This window comes from Arachis ipaensis, chromosome B06, assembly GCF_000816755.2.
Source record: "Arachis ipaensis cultivar K30076 chromosome B06, Araip1.1, whole genome shotgun sequence".
NCBI classification, from domain to species: Eukaryota; Viridiplantae; Streptophyta; class Magnoliopsida; order Fabales; family Fabaceae; genus Arachis; species Arachis ipaensis.
Genome location: NC_029790.2, coordinates 132,023,261 through 132,038,657, shown reverse-complemented (window position 1 = coordinate 132,038,657; position 15,397 = coordinate 132,023,261). Strand labels below are relative to the sequence as shown.

General features: G+C 39.2%; 3 protein-coding genes across 5 annotated transcripts in view; 1 reads left to right on the top strand and 2 right to left on the bottom strand.

The window, feature by feature from the left end:
• LOC107605439 (probable folate-biopterin transporter 6) overlaps nucleotides 1–10,232 on the bottom strand; it is a 15,033-nt gene extending 4,801 nt beyond the window's left edge. The window contains exons 1-3 of one of the 3 annotated variants that reach the window (XM_021105211.1): nucleotides 9,624–10,232; nucleotides 9,196–9,537; nucleotides 2,175–2,276 (exon numbers count right to left, since the gene is read on the bottom strand). In XM_021105211.1, the coding sequence (XP_020960870.1) occupies nucleotides 2,175–2,276; nucleotides 9,196–9,537; nucleotides 9,624–9,947 (768 nt within the window). In that variant the 5' untranslated portion in view covers nucleotides 9,948–10,232. The remainder of the gene's footprint in view (nucleotides 1–2,174; nucleotides 2,277–9,195; nucleotides 9,538–9,623) is intronic. The other 2 variants (XM_016307320.2, XM_016307321.2) reach the window with 2 other exon arrangements.
• On the top strand, nucleotides 3,282–5,426 carry LOC110263616. Its single transcript, XM_021105212.1, has 2 exons — nucleotides 3,282–4,683; nucleotides 5,014–5,426. Exons 1-2 carry the CDS (start codon nucleotides 4,125–4,127, stop codon nucleotides 5,400–5,402), a joined length of 948 nt encoding a protein of 315 aa, XP_020960871.1. The 5' UTR covers nucleotides 3,282–4,124; the 3' UTR covers nucleotides 5,403–5,426.
• On the bottom strand, nucleotides 10,723–15,119 carry LOC107605438 (phospholipid hydroperoxide glutathione peroxidase, chloroplastic). Its single transcript, XM_016307319.2, has 6 exons — nucleotides 14,745–15,119; nucleotides 14,151–14,227; nucleotides 13,707–13,768; nucleotides 12,848–12,966; nucleotides 12,605–12,772; nucleotides 10,723–11,087 (listed from the first exon to the last, which is right to left on the bottom strand). The coding sequence occupies exons 1-6, from the start codon at nucleotides 15,003–15,005 to the stop codon at nucleotides 11,058–11,060; spliced, it is 717 nt and encodes a 238-aa protein (XP_016162805.1). The 5' UTR covers nucleotides 15,006–15,119; the 3' UTR covers nucleotides 10,723–11,057.

Sequence of the window (15,397 nt, the reverse complement as noted above, 5' to 3'; positions counted from 1 at the left end):
ATCATAACAATTTTAAATTAAATATTTTTATAAAATTTTAAAAAATGTTATCATGAATACTATAAAAATTTGTAATGTACTCATTACTAATTTATACTATAATAAAAAATTTTAAAATTTATAAAATGCAATTTTTTTTCATAGAGTCGCATTATCGAACTAATTGAATTTGATGAGTGCTAGGGACTAGCACTTTTGTTAAATTCTGACCAACACTTAACCATCAAAAGGAAATTAAATGATTCTACACTATTAGATGCAATCACACACTACTAAAAACATCATTGATAACTAATTGATGGCTAAAAACCCTAAAATTTACTGGCTCCTAGACTTTCTCGAATTTGATTTAGCATTGACTCTATATAAATATAAGGCTGCATCTACGGTGCCTGTGGCTATGGTGGCAAGTAGAGTGTTCTTTAGTGTGGTTAAGTTGTCTTGGCAAGATTAAGCACGGTCAAATTTTGTTGTTTTACCGTAGAGATACGATAGCTATTAGGTGATATGCCAAGGTTAGAAATGTCAAATCATGCGACCTGTGCATAACAGATAGCAAAAGCAACGCCGGATCGCAGTTTCTTCATCAACCAGATGAGCATCTCTACGAAGACATTCAGCAAGGACAAAGACCGCAAGAGAGGACGGAGGATTTCAGTGGTAACAGCAGCCGACATAGCACACGTAGTAATGGAAATCCATGAAGCGCCTATGTCGAAGCACGTTCGGCGGGAGGGAGTCAAGTCACCATGGATGCACACCAATGGTCTGCTCCCACGTAAAGATCCGTTAAGAGGAAGCTAGAGATCAAAATGTGTTACAGTATTGGAGGGTTATCGTTTGGATACCGGGTCGGGGTGTTCAGGTTATGATTGGTTTCTAGTCTGATTTGGGTTTGGCAAAGGTCTTGTCCAACAAAAAAAAAAAGTGTTGCAGATAACCATGGTTGAACGATTGAGGGTGTAAGGGTGTAACAGAGAGAAAATGAAAAAGAATTGTATAAGATTTCTATTTCTTTTTAATTTTTCTAACATAAATTTGTATTATTTAAAAATTTATCAACCACCAAATATTTACCGTCCCTGCTTAGTGTTCGTGATTAACAATATAGAAGTTAAAGAAAAGAAAATCCTTTTTGTTTACGTGTAAAGAAATAATTGTAGCAACTAGCATAGACATCATAGCCACAGCAAATTTGTGGCCACCACAGATCGCACCTAGATATAATTGTTGATTTGTTGGGTATTAAAATACAGGATTCGATTTATGCAATTAGTACATTTTTGCACATAAATCGAATTTGATAGGATCAATTTATCTTAAAGCAAATTTACATCATGTTAAATTAAATTGTCAATTTGATTTACTCTTATTGCTAGTAATTCAAATTTAATCAATTCGATTTACTATTTATACGCCTAAATCGAATTACATCAATTCAATTTATATAAAAATATATTCTGAAATATGCACGTAACGAATTTTGATTTAGAAAATTTACGTAAAATCCATGTCTTTTTGGTTTATGGAGGTGTTTTACCTAAAAAACTATGAAATTTGACTGATGCACATTTTAAATTAAACGCACGGCAACTTCCGGTCCAATTAATTCTAATTAATTATTAAGAGATGATGTGCATCCTACTCTTGATAATCTCTCTCAGCATATAACACGAAAAAGGAGAGGCCTCCTTCACAGCAAAGGTATATTATGGTCTAAGCTCCTTAAATTAAATTTCAGAAAAATGTAAAGGAAATTAAATTTTATTGGAGAAAATTTAGACATAAAACAAATAAAAATATGGTATCTAACGCAACTGGACCTTTTGTGATCTATCAATTATAACAACCAGAACGTTAATTATTTTAGAGAAAACGATAAATAGATTTTTAGTCTTTTATCTTAAAAAGTAAATAAGTTATTGATTAATTAAAAAATACAAAAATATATTTTTTTAAAATATGAACGTCTAAATCTTTTTAAAAAATTTAAATATTTTGTATTTTAAAAAATAAAATATATTTTTTATATTTTAACCACTACATGTGTTTGCGAATAAAAAATTGAAAAAGCTATTTGTGCTCTTCTCGTATTTGTGCCATCATGAATTAACAATTTTAGGACAAAGCAAGCTAAATTTTTGGGAGGTCGAAAGGAGAAAACGTGGTCAAACCTGCTTCTTTTCATTATGCAAGGCATCTGTTCTGCGTTCATAAATCACGAATCCCAGCAAAATTGTTAAAGCTGGAGGAACCGCCACAATACCCAGTGATCCCTACAATATATACACAAGTAGAAGATATAGGGAAATGCTAATTATACAATTTTTTAAAAAAAGCAACAACCAATAATAGTATTAATTTAATTCCGATAAAAAATAATTATTTTTTTATATTTATTGTTAAATCTAATTACATTTTAAAAAAATTAATTGCCCTCATATGAAAAACAAAAACAGACTCCATAAAAATCAATCAGGACTTTTTAATTGTAATTATTAGTTGTTCCCTTTTTAACTTTATAATTAACATTATCCTACCAAATATTCATTCGTTAGGGTATGTTCATACAAATACAAAATATTTAGATCTAGCTTCGTTCATTTGTCAAAATCGATGGCTCCTTTGGCGAAACAGTCAAACAGGTGCCAATAATGGTTTTTGGCAATTGAAGATGATCAATAGTTTTTGTATCTGCATTTTGGTTACACTTCTTAGCTTGTAACATATTTAACCCCCAAAGAGCGATCATACCAGCACTAATGCACTGGATCCTATCAGAACTCCGCAGTTAAGCGTGCTTGAGCGGAAACCGGTACAAGTGTGAAATTGTGAATCTAACAATATCTGTGAGGATGAGTGACCGAGAGATTGAAAGGGGGGGAAACACAAGTGGGGGTGGGATACGGGGCTCCTATTCACGATTGAAGGATCCGAGAATCTGGAATAGAGAGGAATATCATCGGTTGGAGAAGGATTCTTTTTCTGTGTTTGTGGATAATCTGCCGGAGGATGTATCCAGGAGAGAGTTGTTCCAGCTATTCTGTTGGACGGACCAATTCAGGCTACGTGGTAGAATTATTTCTGTGAGGGAAGCCAAGTATCGTAGGAATTGGCAGGCGGGGGACAAACAGGTGAATGTGGCATCTCGACGGATAGCGGAACGGAGGCCAGGGTTTATTCCTAAGCCTCATGAGGAGGTTGTTAATCCTGTGGCAGAAGAAACACAAGAAGGTGGCAGACTGCATGTTCAGCAGAGCAATGGATGCAAGAAAAGGGTCGAAATACCTATTGAAGCAGAGAATATGAACTGGTTGGTAAGGAGCTTAGTGGGCTATACACTGAAGCCTATGGCACTCCGGTCTTTGACTAGAGTCATCCGTACCAACTGGCATCATGTAGAGGACGTGAGGGAGATCGGGGAGACTAAAGTGTTAGTAACGTTCGACACTGTGGAGCATGCTGATGAGGCGTATACCTTTAAATTGGATACTATGCTGCAAGTTTTTCATCGGATCCGGCGATGGGATGAGTCGGAACGATGTGTGTCTCGTAAAGTGTGGTTGGAATGTTATGGAATGCCTCTTCATGTCTGGTCACTAGAATCATTTAAAGCGGTAGGAAGATTATGGGGAGAAGTTCTTCACTATGATGTTCCAGAAGGAGAAGGGGTTTCTTTTAGGGTGGGAAAATTTCAAGTTGTTACTGGCGAAATGGATGACATTAGGGAGTAGGTCAATATTGCTATTGGGAATAAGGAGTTTACTGTGTTTGTTAAAGAGGTGAGGTTGGAGGCTGTTGGGACTAAGGGTTTGTTGGAGAGGATAACAGACCAGGGTGAGAGGGACGATGACGGTTACTGTGAAAATAGACAGGCAAAGACGGTGGTGCATTGGGATCCGGCGGCAGACCTGATAACCGGTAGTTTGCCGGAGGGAGACTGTGGGAAGGATAGAATAGTAATTCCGGAGGTGTTATTCAATGATGTGAACGTTAAGTTTTCGAATTTCAAAAATCTTGGTGATGCAACGGATTCAGTGAGTTGTACACAGAATCAAGGTAAGGCAGTTACGGAGGGATCTGGTAGTGATGAGGAAGATTCTGAGAAAACGGTTACACAGGGGATGTATACTGAGGAAGGAAGGGAGCCGGGAGTGAATGTTATACCAAACGGGTCATTTAGTTTGGGCCAGCTATTATCAAAAGAAAAGGTGTGCTGCATAGGAGAGCATGAGTTGGGCCTAAGTCATCTAAACCCAATAACTATGAAGCAGGGATGTGGGCCATGCGGTATTCAGGATGTGGGATTGGATTTGGGGAACGCAATTGGGCCTGGGATAGGCTGGCTAGTGGCAAACCGGGTCACTGGAACCCTAACCCATGTGCAGCGAGAGCGGGCAGGGGTTGATGGGAGGAGTGCGATTGAGTCTCTGGCTCCGATTGGGCGTGAAATCCGAGTACCGGTGCTCACCTGTGGGAGAAATGGAGAAGACGACGCAGGGGCAAGGAAGATGAGTCCGGCTCTGACGCTTGCCGTATCGGGCGAAGCTGTAGCTGAGCTCCACGGCGTAACAGTACAGGGGTCGGGTGGGGGCATGGTTGGTGGTTGCGGGACGGTGACAGGGGCAGGGAAGAGCGCGGTCGATGCAGAAGCAGGGGCTATTCATGGAGGTTCTGCTGCAGGGGCCCTGCCGCTGGCTGTATCCCGCGAAGCTGTGGCTGAGCTCCATGGCGGAACATTCCAGGGGTCGGGTGGGGGCATGGCTGGTGGTTGCGGGACGGTGACAGGGGTGGGGAAGAGTGCAGTCGTTGCAGAAGTAAGGGCTCATTATGAAGATTCTGATGCAGAGGCCCTGACGCTGGCTGTATCGCGCGTCGCGGAGGTTGAGATACACGACGTAACAGCTCAGGGGTCGGGTGAGGGCATGGATGGTGGTTGCGGGACGGTGATAAGGGCGGGGAAGCGAGCGATCGAAGCAGGGGCAGGGGCTCTTCATGAAGGTTCTGCTGCAGGGAGTGAGTCGATGCACGGGGACCGGTTGGGGGTGTCTGAGAAGTTCTTGGAGACAACTCGTGAAGCAAAAATGGGTATACATGGGCTGAATATTGATGAGGGGGAAATTGGGAATGGGGTGGTCATGGAAGCAGATGAAGGAAAGTCCAGAGAGAGAGAGGACGACATAATTTTTAAGGAAGCACAACTCAAGGAATCGGAGGTTACATGGAATCTGGCAGTGGAATCAAGCGTTGAGTTATATGATGAAGATGTGGATATTATGAGTATTTTACAAGCTGAGAATGCAAAGATAGCGGAGAAACGGAAGTTGGCGAAACAAAAAGAAAAGGCAAGAAGGAGTCGTCCAAAGAACAAATGTAAGGTGAGAAATAATTTGGTTAAATGATTGTGAGTTGTTGGAATATTAGGGGTTTGGGGGGAGACGGAAAACTGAGCATGTTAAAAACATTAAAGAAGAAATATAATGTGAACATGTTAGGCTTAATTGAAACAAAAAAGGAGGTTATTTTGAAATATGATGTTGCCAGGATATGGGGAAGTAGTACTGTAGGATGGGAGTTTGTGGAATCTGTTGGGGCAGCTGGTGGGCTTCTGTTGATGTGGGATGATATGATGTTTCAAAAAAGTAATTGTTATAAAGGGGAGAGGTGGTTGTGCGTTGAAGGTGTGTTAACAAAAAATAACTTCCAGTGTGCCTATTGTTTGGTGTACGGGGCACATGGGAGGGAAGAAAAGCGGGTGGTATGGGAGGAATTGAGTTATATTGCGGGTTTGTGCCAGGTTCCTTTCTGTTTGTTGGGAGACTTTAATGAGATTTTACAAGTGGAGGATCGCAAAAGGGGGATGAGTTTGTCAGTCTCGGCGGAAGAGTTTAAAAGTTGGGTTCAAGACATGCAGCTAGTGGATTTACCCCTTACTGATAGGAAGTACACATGGTTCAGGGGTCAGTCTTGTAGCAGAATAGATAGGGTGATGGTTAGTATTGAATGAGTGGAAGAATTCTCTGACATTAGGCTGAGAGGTGGTCCAAGGGGCTTGTCCGATCATTGCCCGTTAATTGTGGATGATACACGGGTAAGAGAGGGTCCTCGACCGTTTAGGAGTTTGGATTCCTGGTTTACACATGAGGGTTTTCTACTGACAGTAAAGAATGAATGGCGAAAATTGGGAGGTACTCCGTTCCTTGGTAAACTGAAGGCCTTGACGACACCTTTGAGACAATGGCATAAGGATAATTTTGGTGATATGGATAATAGGATTATGAAGTTTGAGGATGAGATAAGGAAACTGGATGATCAGGTTAGTGAAGGAATCTATGATAATACAACGGAGGCTAGACGGAAGGCGTTGGTGAGATTTTGTGGAAAGTGGTACGTTAGGAAGGAAATCCATTGGAAGCAGTTGTCTCGGTCCAAACATGCTAGGGATATGGACAGGAATACCCGGTATTTTCACAACATTGCCTCAGCTAGAAGGCGGAATAACAGGATTGATGCTCTAATGATACATGGGAGACTTGTAAGGAATCAAGTAAGGATAAAGCATGCAATAAGGGGTTTCTACAAGGAGTTGTATCGGCAGGAGCCTGCTCCTAGGATTGGTGTACGGGATGGATTGTTGAAGCAAATTGGTAGGGATGAGGCAGACGCCTTGGAGGTCCTCCCTTCTGTGGAGGAAATCAGGAAGGCAATTTGGGATTGTGAGTCTTCTAAGGCCCCGGGTAGTGATGGGTATAACATGAATTTCATTAAGAATTGCTGGGAAGAGATTGGTCAGGAGTTCACGGAGGCAGTCATGGATTTCTTCCAAAGGGCTAAGCTACCTACAGATGTAAATCTAACTTGGGTGACGCTAGCCCCAAAGTTTGTGGGGGCTAAAGAGATTAAGGATTTCCGTCCGATTAGCTTAGTGGGATGTGTGTATAAGGTGGTTTCAAATGTGTTAGTGAGAAGAATGAGAGCGGTTATGCCAGGTTTGGTGGGTGAGACTCAGACTGCATTTGTGAAAGGCAGAAAGATTCACGACGGTGCCCTCATCGCCTGTGAGACGGTCCATTGGCTGAAGTCACGAAGAAAGAAAGCGGCAATTATAAAGTTGGATTTTCATAAAGCTTATGATAGAGTCAGATGGAGCTTCGTGGATATAGTGTTAGAGAAAATGGGTTTTGGACAGCGTTGGAGGTTGTGGGTCAAGGAGTGTCTTACTACGGCCACTATGTCTGTACTGGTAAATGGGTCGCCATCCAAGCCGTTTAAAATGGAGCGAGGTCTCCGACAAGGGGATCCCCTCTCTCCATTTCTATTTGTGCTAGTAGTGGATGTGTTGCATCGGATGCTGAGAGAAGCTGTCAGGAATGGCCGCATTGATCCGCTGTTGGTTGGGGGAAAGAATATCGCATTGTCGCATTTACAATTTGCGGATGATACGATATTGTTTTGTCCCCCGGTGACAGAGACGATTGTGAACTACAAGAGACTGCTGCAGTGTTTTGAGTTGATGTCGGGGTTGAGCATCAATTTTGATAAATCAAATCTGATATCGGTGAATTGTGAGCAGGAGTGGATAGATCATGCGTGTGGTATATTGGGGTGCCAGCAAGCAGTATTACCAGTTAGGTATCTCGGGATTTCCTTGGGAGCAAATCCGCATATGGTGAAGACTTGGAAACCGGTAATAGATAAGGTGGAAGAGAAACTCAGCCTGTGGAAAGCAAAAGTATTAAACAAAGCGGGTAAGCTCGTGCTCATTAAATCAGTGCTAAATAGCCTTCCAATATATTACCTTAGTCTGTACAAAATGCCAAAGGTGGTTGCGGATAAGCTGATATCCTTGCAAAGGAGATTTATGTGGTGTAAGGGGGATGGTAAGGAGGGTATCCCGTTAGTTAAGTGGGAACTGGTTCAGGCGCCGAAAAAAGTTGGGGGCTTGGGGATTGGGGATGCAGTAATTCGAAACACAGCACTCCTGTTTAAGTGGTGGTGGAGATTCTCAAAGGAGGAGTGCCCCTTGTGGAAAAAGATTGTCTGCTCGTGTAACAACCTGAACCCGGATATAATGCTAGTAAATCAGCAGCTACCGGTTAAAGGAGGGCCTTGGAAAGACATTTGCCATTTGAATATTATAGAGCAGCGAATAAAAGACAAAATGCTGACTGGCATGGCGATGGAGGTAGGTAATGGAAGGAGCACTATGTTTTGGGAGGATAACTGGTTGCACGGTGGACCCTTGAAACTGGCGTTTCCAAGACTCTATTCTATTTCAAACCAACAAGGAGCTATGATAGGGAATTGTGGGTTTTGGAATGGACTTGAGTGGATATGGAATTTCCAGTGGAGAAGGGAGTTGTTTCAATGGGAGATGGATCTTCTTGGCCAGTTTCATGAGAGGTTAATGCCGGTGAAGTTGGCAGCTGATGCAGAGGATAAGCTGGTATGGAAGTTTGAGAGTAAAGGGGTATTTTCTACCAGATCTGTTGTACAGATACTTCAATCCGAGACTCTGTCAGATGAGATAACGAGCTACAGCTTTACAAGTTCAGTCTGGCGAGGAGTGGTGCCTTCGAGAATTGAGCTATTTGGATGGTTCGTGCTGGTTGGTCGAGTGAATACCAAAGAGAGATTGAGTAGGCTAGGTGTTATTATGCCCAATGATAATATCTGTGTTCTTTGTAAGAAGGAGATAGAATCGGTCAAACATTTGTTTCTTCTATGTGACCTCACATGGCAGGTGTGGTGCAGTTGGCTGAGGAGATTTGGGGAGGATTGGGCTATTCCTGGTACCATTAGGGAACTGTTTGAGAGTTGGACTGGTAGGCATAAGCAAAAACAGGAGCAGAAAAGGTGGCTTATTGGGTTTTTCACTGTGATCTGGAATGTCTGGGTGGAACGTAATGCGAGGATATTCAATAATAAAGAAGCAGGTGTTGACATAGTAATAAAGCGGACATTTCTGAGCTACGAAGAATGGACTGATAGTGATCCTTTTGATAGTTGACAGGAATTGTATAATTCTATGTAGCACTTGTTATTAAAGTTCATTGTTCCACTATTCTGTGTTGAGCTTATTTTGTTTAAAAAAAAAAAAGGTGCCAATAATGGTATTTAAAATATTTATTTTGTCAAATTCAAATGACTTTTTAGTATTTTCTAATAAATAAAATTTGATAAGTTTTACTTTACCTGAGGTCCAAGATGATGAACAAAAAAACCACTAGAAACGAAGCCAACGAGAGCACCAAAAGAAGAACAAAACGAACACAAACTCTGCAAATCAGGCGCCAGAGATCTCACTTCAATGCTATTCCTCGCGATACATGCGTCAATCGTGACCTCAGCAATCGCCATTGACGCTGAAACCCCTACGAAGCAAGCCAGCGCCGCTCCCGCCGCCATCTCCCCTTTCGCCGCCAGCACCATCCCCGAAACCGTACCGATCACTCCAGCGCCGATGAAGTATGGTCGCCGCCGGTATCCTCTGATCGGAAAAGCATCGGTGAGGATTCCCCATAGGGGTTTGAATACCTGTTATGAATACGACGGAAAATAATTATAGAATATTTTATTGGCGTAGAATCTAGAATTTTATACAATCGTTCGTAGGACAGTACCCATGGGATGAAGTAGATTCCGGCGAAGATTTGGACGAGTGAGGGTTGGAGCTTCTGGATGTCTTTCCAGTAGTAGTCGGCGGCGACGCGGAAGAAGGAGCCGGTGAAGCCTTGTTGGAGGCCGTGGATGAGGAAGATTCCGAGGATGAAGGTTGGGTTTAGCTGGGTTGAGAGGTTTTGGAGCCATTGAAATGGTTGAGTTATGGTTTGAAGGATAACGGTTTTGTTATGTTTGGGTTTTGTTGTGAAGAAATGGGTGTTGGGAGGAGGAGGGTCATTGTTTTGGCTTTGCTCATGGTTTGTTTGAGTAGTAATTGATGACATGGTTTGGTTTTAGGAGTGGGAGTCTGAGAGTCAATGTTTATGTTATTGCTTTGCTTGCTTGCTTATATTGAAGGTTGATTGGGACTTTGAGACTTCCGAGTGTGTTTCAGTCAAAGTCTCCGGATCTGGTTATATAGTATTTGCATTTATATTATTTGTTTGCCAAAATAGTAATTTGTAGAGTTTTCAATAAGGGAGATCTTGTCTGGTGAAATTTCTTTGTTTATTGTCTAATTATTTTATTTTATTTTTTAGGGGTATCCACAGCCAATACAAATATACAATAGCTCGCCATACCATCACACTATCATGCTTTTGATTTGAAATCCCAACATTATTTTAATTGAAAGACCAAGTAATGAAGCACCAAACCATTTTTCTTTTTTCTCTTTTCAAATGGATTAGACAATTCTTAATTCTATGTATTACAATATCACAAATTCACCCAAGAGTTTTTATTCACTACTTCGTCTCGTCAAATTTTAAAACATGAGTGCAGCACATTAAATTTTAAAAGACGCCGTGATTTACCACTTCAACTAAAGTTCCAAGCTTCCAGTTGCATTGTTTTTGTCTAATTGTTTGATGATATTGCAAGGGCTGCTATGCCTTGCCTTGTTTCTTCTTTGGGCTCAGGCCCTCTTTCCACACTAAAAAGATAGCATTTTTGTTGTATGTCCGAAAAAAATTGACTTAATTTATGGGATTGGTACATTTGTGGCTAAATCATGTATAATCCATTAGGATTAAAATAAAAAAAAAAAAACCCATGAAATGATTTTAAAAAATTTGAAACTTTTTATTCCCATACTGATCTCATATTTACCTCCTAATCAAGAGATAACAAGATCAGTAAAAGTTCTCATACCAAAGATTTCTTTCGAGGAAAAATAAAAGAAGCAAATCTATACCCATTTCTATTACCAGTTTATTTATTTTCATTTGCTAGTAACATGTAACTTGACTTCTCTATATTGGTAATCACATTAGTAAAGTCAACAAAACTAAAATTTGATTGATAATAATAGAAATTATTCATCGTCTGTAACATGAGAGTATTGCTCGGCTCTTGCTCCTACGTGTACTCATCCTGTGTCTCTTGATTCCAACTCATGCAGCAAGTAACCTCTGGATATCCTTCTGAAGAATGTTAAAAAAAAAAAAGGGGTAAGCCTTTTTCTAAGAGCTTTTAGTATAATAATAGCACATGTTTGTGACATCCTTAAACATGTTTGCACGAATATATGGAGAAAAGTTTCTTTGGACTGCAAATAAATCTCAAAATACTGTGCCTATAAGAGAAGATATCCAAGGTGGTGGAACTTTGGGTCCGATGAGTAACAGTGTCTATGCCTCACTTGGCATTCTAGTATTTCATCAGAAGTTGTCGCGACAATTATTTACATATCGACATGTCAACCAAAATATAAAAAGCAAGAGTGGTAGACATCAAAATTATGAAAGGGATGAGAGCATTCTAATTCTTTGAACTTTAACACAGAGAAAAGTGAAAATTGATCCCTAAACTTTATTGATATTGAGTTGCACATTCAAAAAACTTCCCGGGTCGATTTGCACATGACCTAATGTTCGGGGTATAATATAGTTATTTTGACTAAAATTCACACTCAAAAGTTTAATGGTTCAACTTTACTTATAAATTGTAGGGCCTAAAGTGCACATAGCCTGTATTCTAAGGGGGTAAGTGCCATTTTCGCCTTTCCCTTGATGAAATCTAATCCAATTTACAAGAATCCGTTCATTCACAATATTCCTGGGTCAAAGTTCTGCACATTCTTCCTCTCTTATCCTGATATCACACTGATATCTGTCTTAAGGTTTGAATAATACACACTATTAGTATTACTTGCCTAATTTAGTGTGGTTTCTATGAAAACAACCATCATGTATGATTAGCCAAGAACTCAAGATTCCTCATTTCAAGTACCAAGCCTTTTTAAGAACTGACAAAATTACGCGTTGGTAAAAGAGGATATTGTCATCATTTGCGGATATGAGCTCATAGTAAGCATCACTAAAATGATGCTATAAGCTATGAACTTCACAGCTAACTATGGTCTCTAACGTCTCTGCTATTGGTCATTAGCATCAATTAAGGAGCACTTTCTGCTGAACACTTCTTCAAAATAGAAACATTGTATGAATGGCTCTCAGTCTTCATTAAAAGACCATCGCTCTTAGTAAAATAACACATTTCCAAGGAATTGTTTATCTTTAACAAACCCAACATAGAAGAAAAAGTGAGCTAGAACCAAATTTCTCCACTGATATGACAAAACCAAACCCAACAGTAATAGATCATATCTCTAAATTAAAATTCGGTACTTCATGGGTAGAATGAAATAGATAATCTCCTCCAGTACGTTTATCCTAAGTTTGAAGATAGTATGTGGAGATTATTATAACACTTAAGTTACAGGAAATGCCACGCGGATGAAATTCAAACTTTAGGATCTGGTAGTGAAGTCTTCCGCATTAAAGTTTCAACTCTGAATTTTAGTGCTAGATATCCCAATTATTTAATGAACATCAAGAACCCTAACCTTTGATCTTACGTACCTTATTAATTAACAAATTCAACATCATTGTAACAACTACAAACTGAATCTCGAGGACCAGGGGAGTGCTTAACATACCTCAATTTGGAAAGGTGAGGTAGTTGGCGGATATCTTTCAACAACTTTACCATTTTTATCAACCAAGAACTTCTCGAAGTTCCACTTGATAAGATCACCTAGAAAGCCTCCAGCATTTGATTTCAGAAACTGGTAAACTGGAACCGTAAATGGTCCATTCACATCAACCTGTTGTACAAAACTTTACTAGGTTGCTTATTCAAATTTAACCGTACTACTGAACGGAGAAAAACAATACCAAACCTTATCGAAAATGGGAAATTCTGCTTTAAATCGAGTGCAAGCAAACTGCTTAATTTCTTGGTTAGATCCAGGCTCCTGCATACCAAACTGATTGCAGGGGAATGCTAGAACCTCCAAACCTGGAAAGAAACTCCATAAGTGGTGTTGATGAGAAAATATATTACTTTTCAAGTACAGTTTAGAGCTGTGTGCAAGAGAAACAATAAGACTTCGATGATGCATAAAGTTGGATTTTAACTTTTTAAGTCACTTTTCAATCTCCTACCTGGAAATTTCATATTCTATTTTTAAAAAAAAAATTAAAGGAAACCACAAAAGTTCTTCAAATATGAAGAGATCAAAGATGCATCCAAGGCCAAATTTACCCATTTTCTACCCATACTAAGTTAGTAATTTTCAATCTCTTACGCCACCTATATTAATAAGTAGCTTAAGATGCACTTGGTATAGATAAGGAAGAATGTAATACATCCCACTTCACTTGGTCATACCTGGCAACAATGTAAGATAAATAATTTGTAAATCTTGTGTTTCTTTCTCTTTTGTGGTCTTAACCACTATCCGCAAATGGTTCTTAAAATATTCCATGGAGTCCTTATTATAGACACATATAGAGGACTACAGCACTTCTATTCTAATTATTTACAATGTTACAACCTCACCCCCCAAAACCGCACCCCACTGTAAATAAAAAATTCCAAAAAGGCAAAGCAGAATGATTTGCAAAGGAACTAGATTTTTTCAGAACAAAAAAATTGCACTGTAGAAACATCAAGTTGAAGTGCAGGGAGCATGACCATTTGATTTGTCATGCTCACCAAGCAAATAACTATCCTCTATGGCTCTATGCATAACATACCTTTATTTTTATATTTCTCATATAAGCGTGCCAGTTCCGAGTAGTTCGATGATGTCAAACCACTGTCATTCAAAGTAATGTTATTCAGTTTAATCAGAACTGTCCAGAAATCATAATTTCAGCTATGGATTTGATATTCATGTTCACATTGAGTAAGATATGGCAAGGAAGAAGCATCCATCAAAAGAGGAAAAATTAGGCCATAGCACAATTAAGATTTGTAGACTAAGGTATCAGTTCGGTATTTCCTACAAACAAATGTGCCTAACAATATGCCTAACACCCTAATAAGGAAAGTTAGTATCTTTAATATCTCTTTAATTTATTGATTATAGACCCCAAAAAAGTCCAATTTTCTTTGTTACACTCGTTTATAAGTAAGGTAAAGCATTTTTCACTAAGGTTAATAACTAGATATGTTTGATGACAGTCCATAGTCCATACCATCTTGAAGCAACATTGACAATCAAGAGAACCTTGCCCTTAAACTTGCTAAGAGGAACATCCTTTTTATCAATATCCTGCACCATGACCATGAAAAACATCCTGTGAGAGAGAGAGAGAGAGAGAACACTAGTAGGATGAGCTAATAGCCTGACACTAGTAAGATAGAATGACAGATTGGTGCTGAACATACCTAAACTTTCATATACCGGAGAAAAAGCTAAAATACTTTTGTCCTAGAGGAAAATATCCAAATTTTTATCCATTGACAATTGGGGCAGTGAAGAGAGAGTCAAAGATACAACTTTCTTATCTTGTTTTATCTTATCTCGGTCTAAGTGTTTCTATATTTTCTTTCTAAAAGCACTTACCAAACAAATTCTAAATGCATCTTAAGAAATTCTTCTAACAAATAACAATTCCTGGCACCCTCCAAGTTAAGCCATCCATATTACTTCCCGCACCAAATTCAAATTCCACAAGTACATAGCTAAAATATAAGATTAACCCCCAAAATCCTTTTCTTATTAACAAAATAGAAAAAAGCACTTTATAATAATCAAATGAAGAGTATGAAGGAATGGAACTTGATACCTTGACTGTAAAATCATATATGGTTTTCTCAGTGGCTGCTCTTGCATTAACTGAAAAAGATCGAGGCTTTACTACAAACCCAGGAAGATTGGATGAGTTCAAAGAAAACCCATTTTGAAAAAACGCTGACTTGGAGGAACCAAAGGAGGAGGGTTTGATAAAGGGAATAGATGGCGAAGAAAAAGAAGAATTTGAATTTGCTGTTCTAGCTTGAGTAGTAGTGAAGAAGGTGGTGGCAGAGAAAGCCATAGAAGAAGCCATTTTTGCAGAGAATTGATGAAGTTGAATAGTTAGTTGTTATTGGTGAGTGTGGGTTTTGATGCGAATGGAAATGAATTTGTGAGTGTGAGACTTGGGGCATTCTCAGTCACTATTATGTTATAGGTTACTTGTGGCTACACGTGAACAACACAAACCCTCTTCTATAATTTATTTTTTGGATTTGGATAATGATTAATGACTAAGGAGAGTAAATTAGTGTGCCTCTGACCATTGTGGCAATTTTTTTATATTTCTTAATTTTACATGTGAGGATTAAATATTCCTATGGAAGGATGGGTTTAACCGTTTAAGTAAGAAAAAATATGCTTATTTAAAGTAAAATCATTTTAGAGGGAAAGTGTCGAATCAAAAGCCAACTGGAAAGTGGAAAG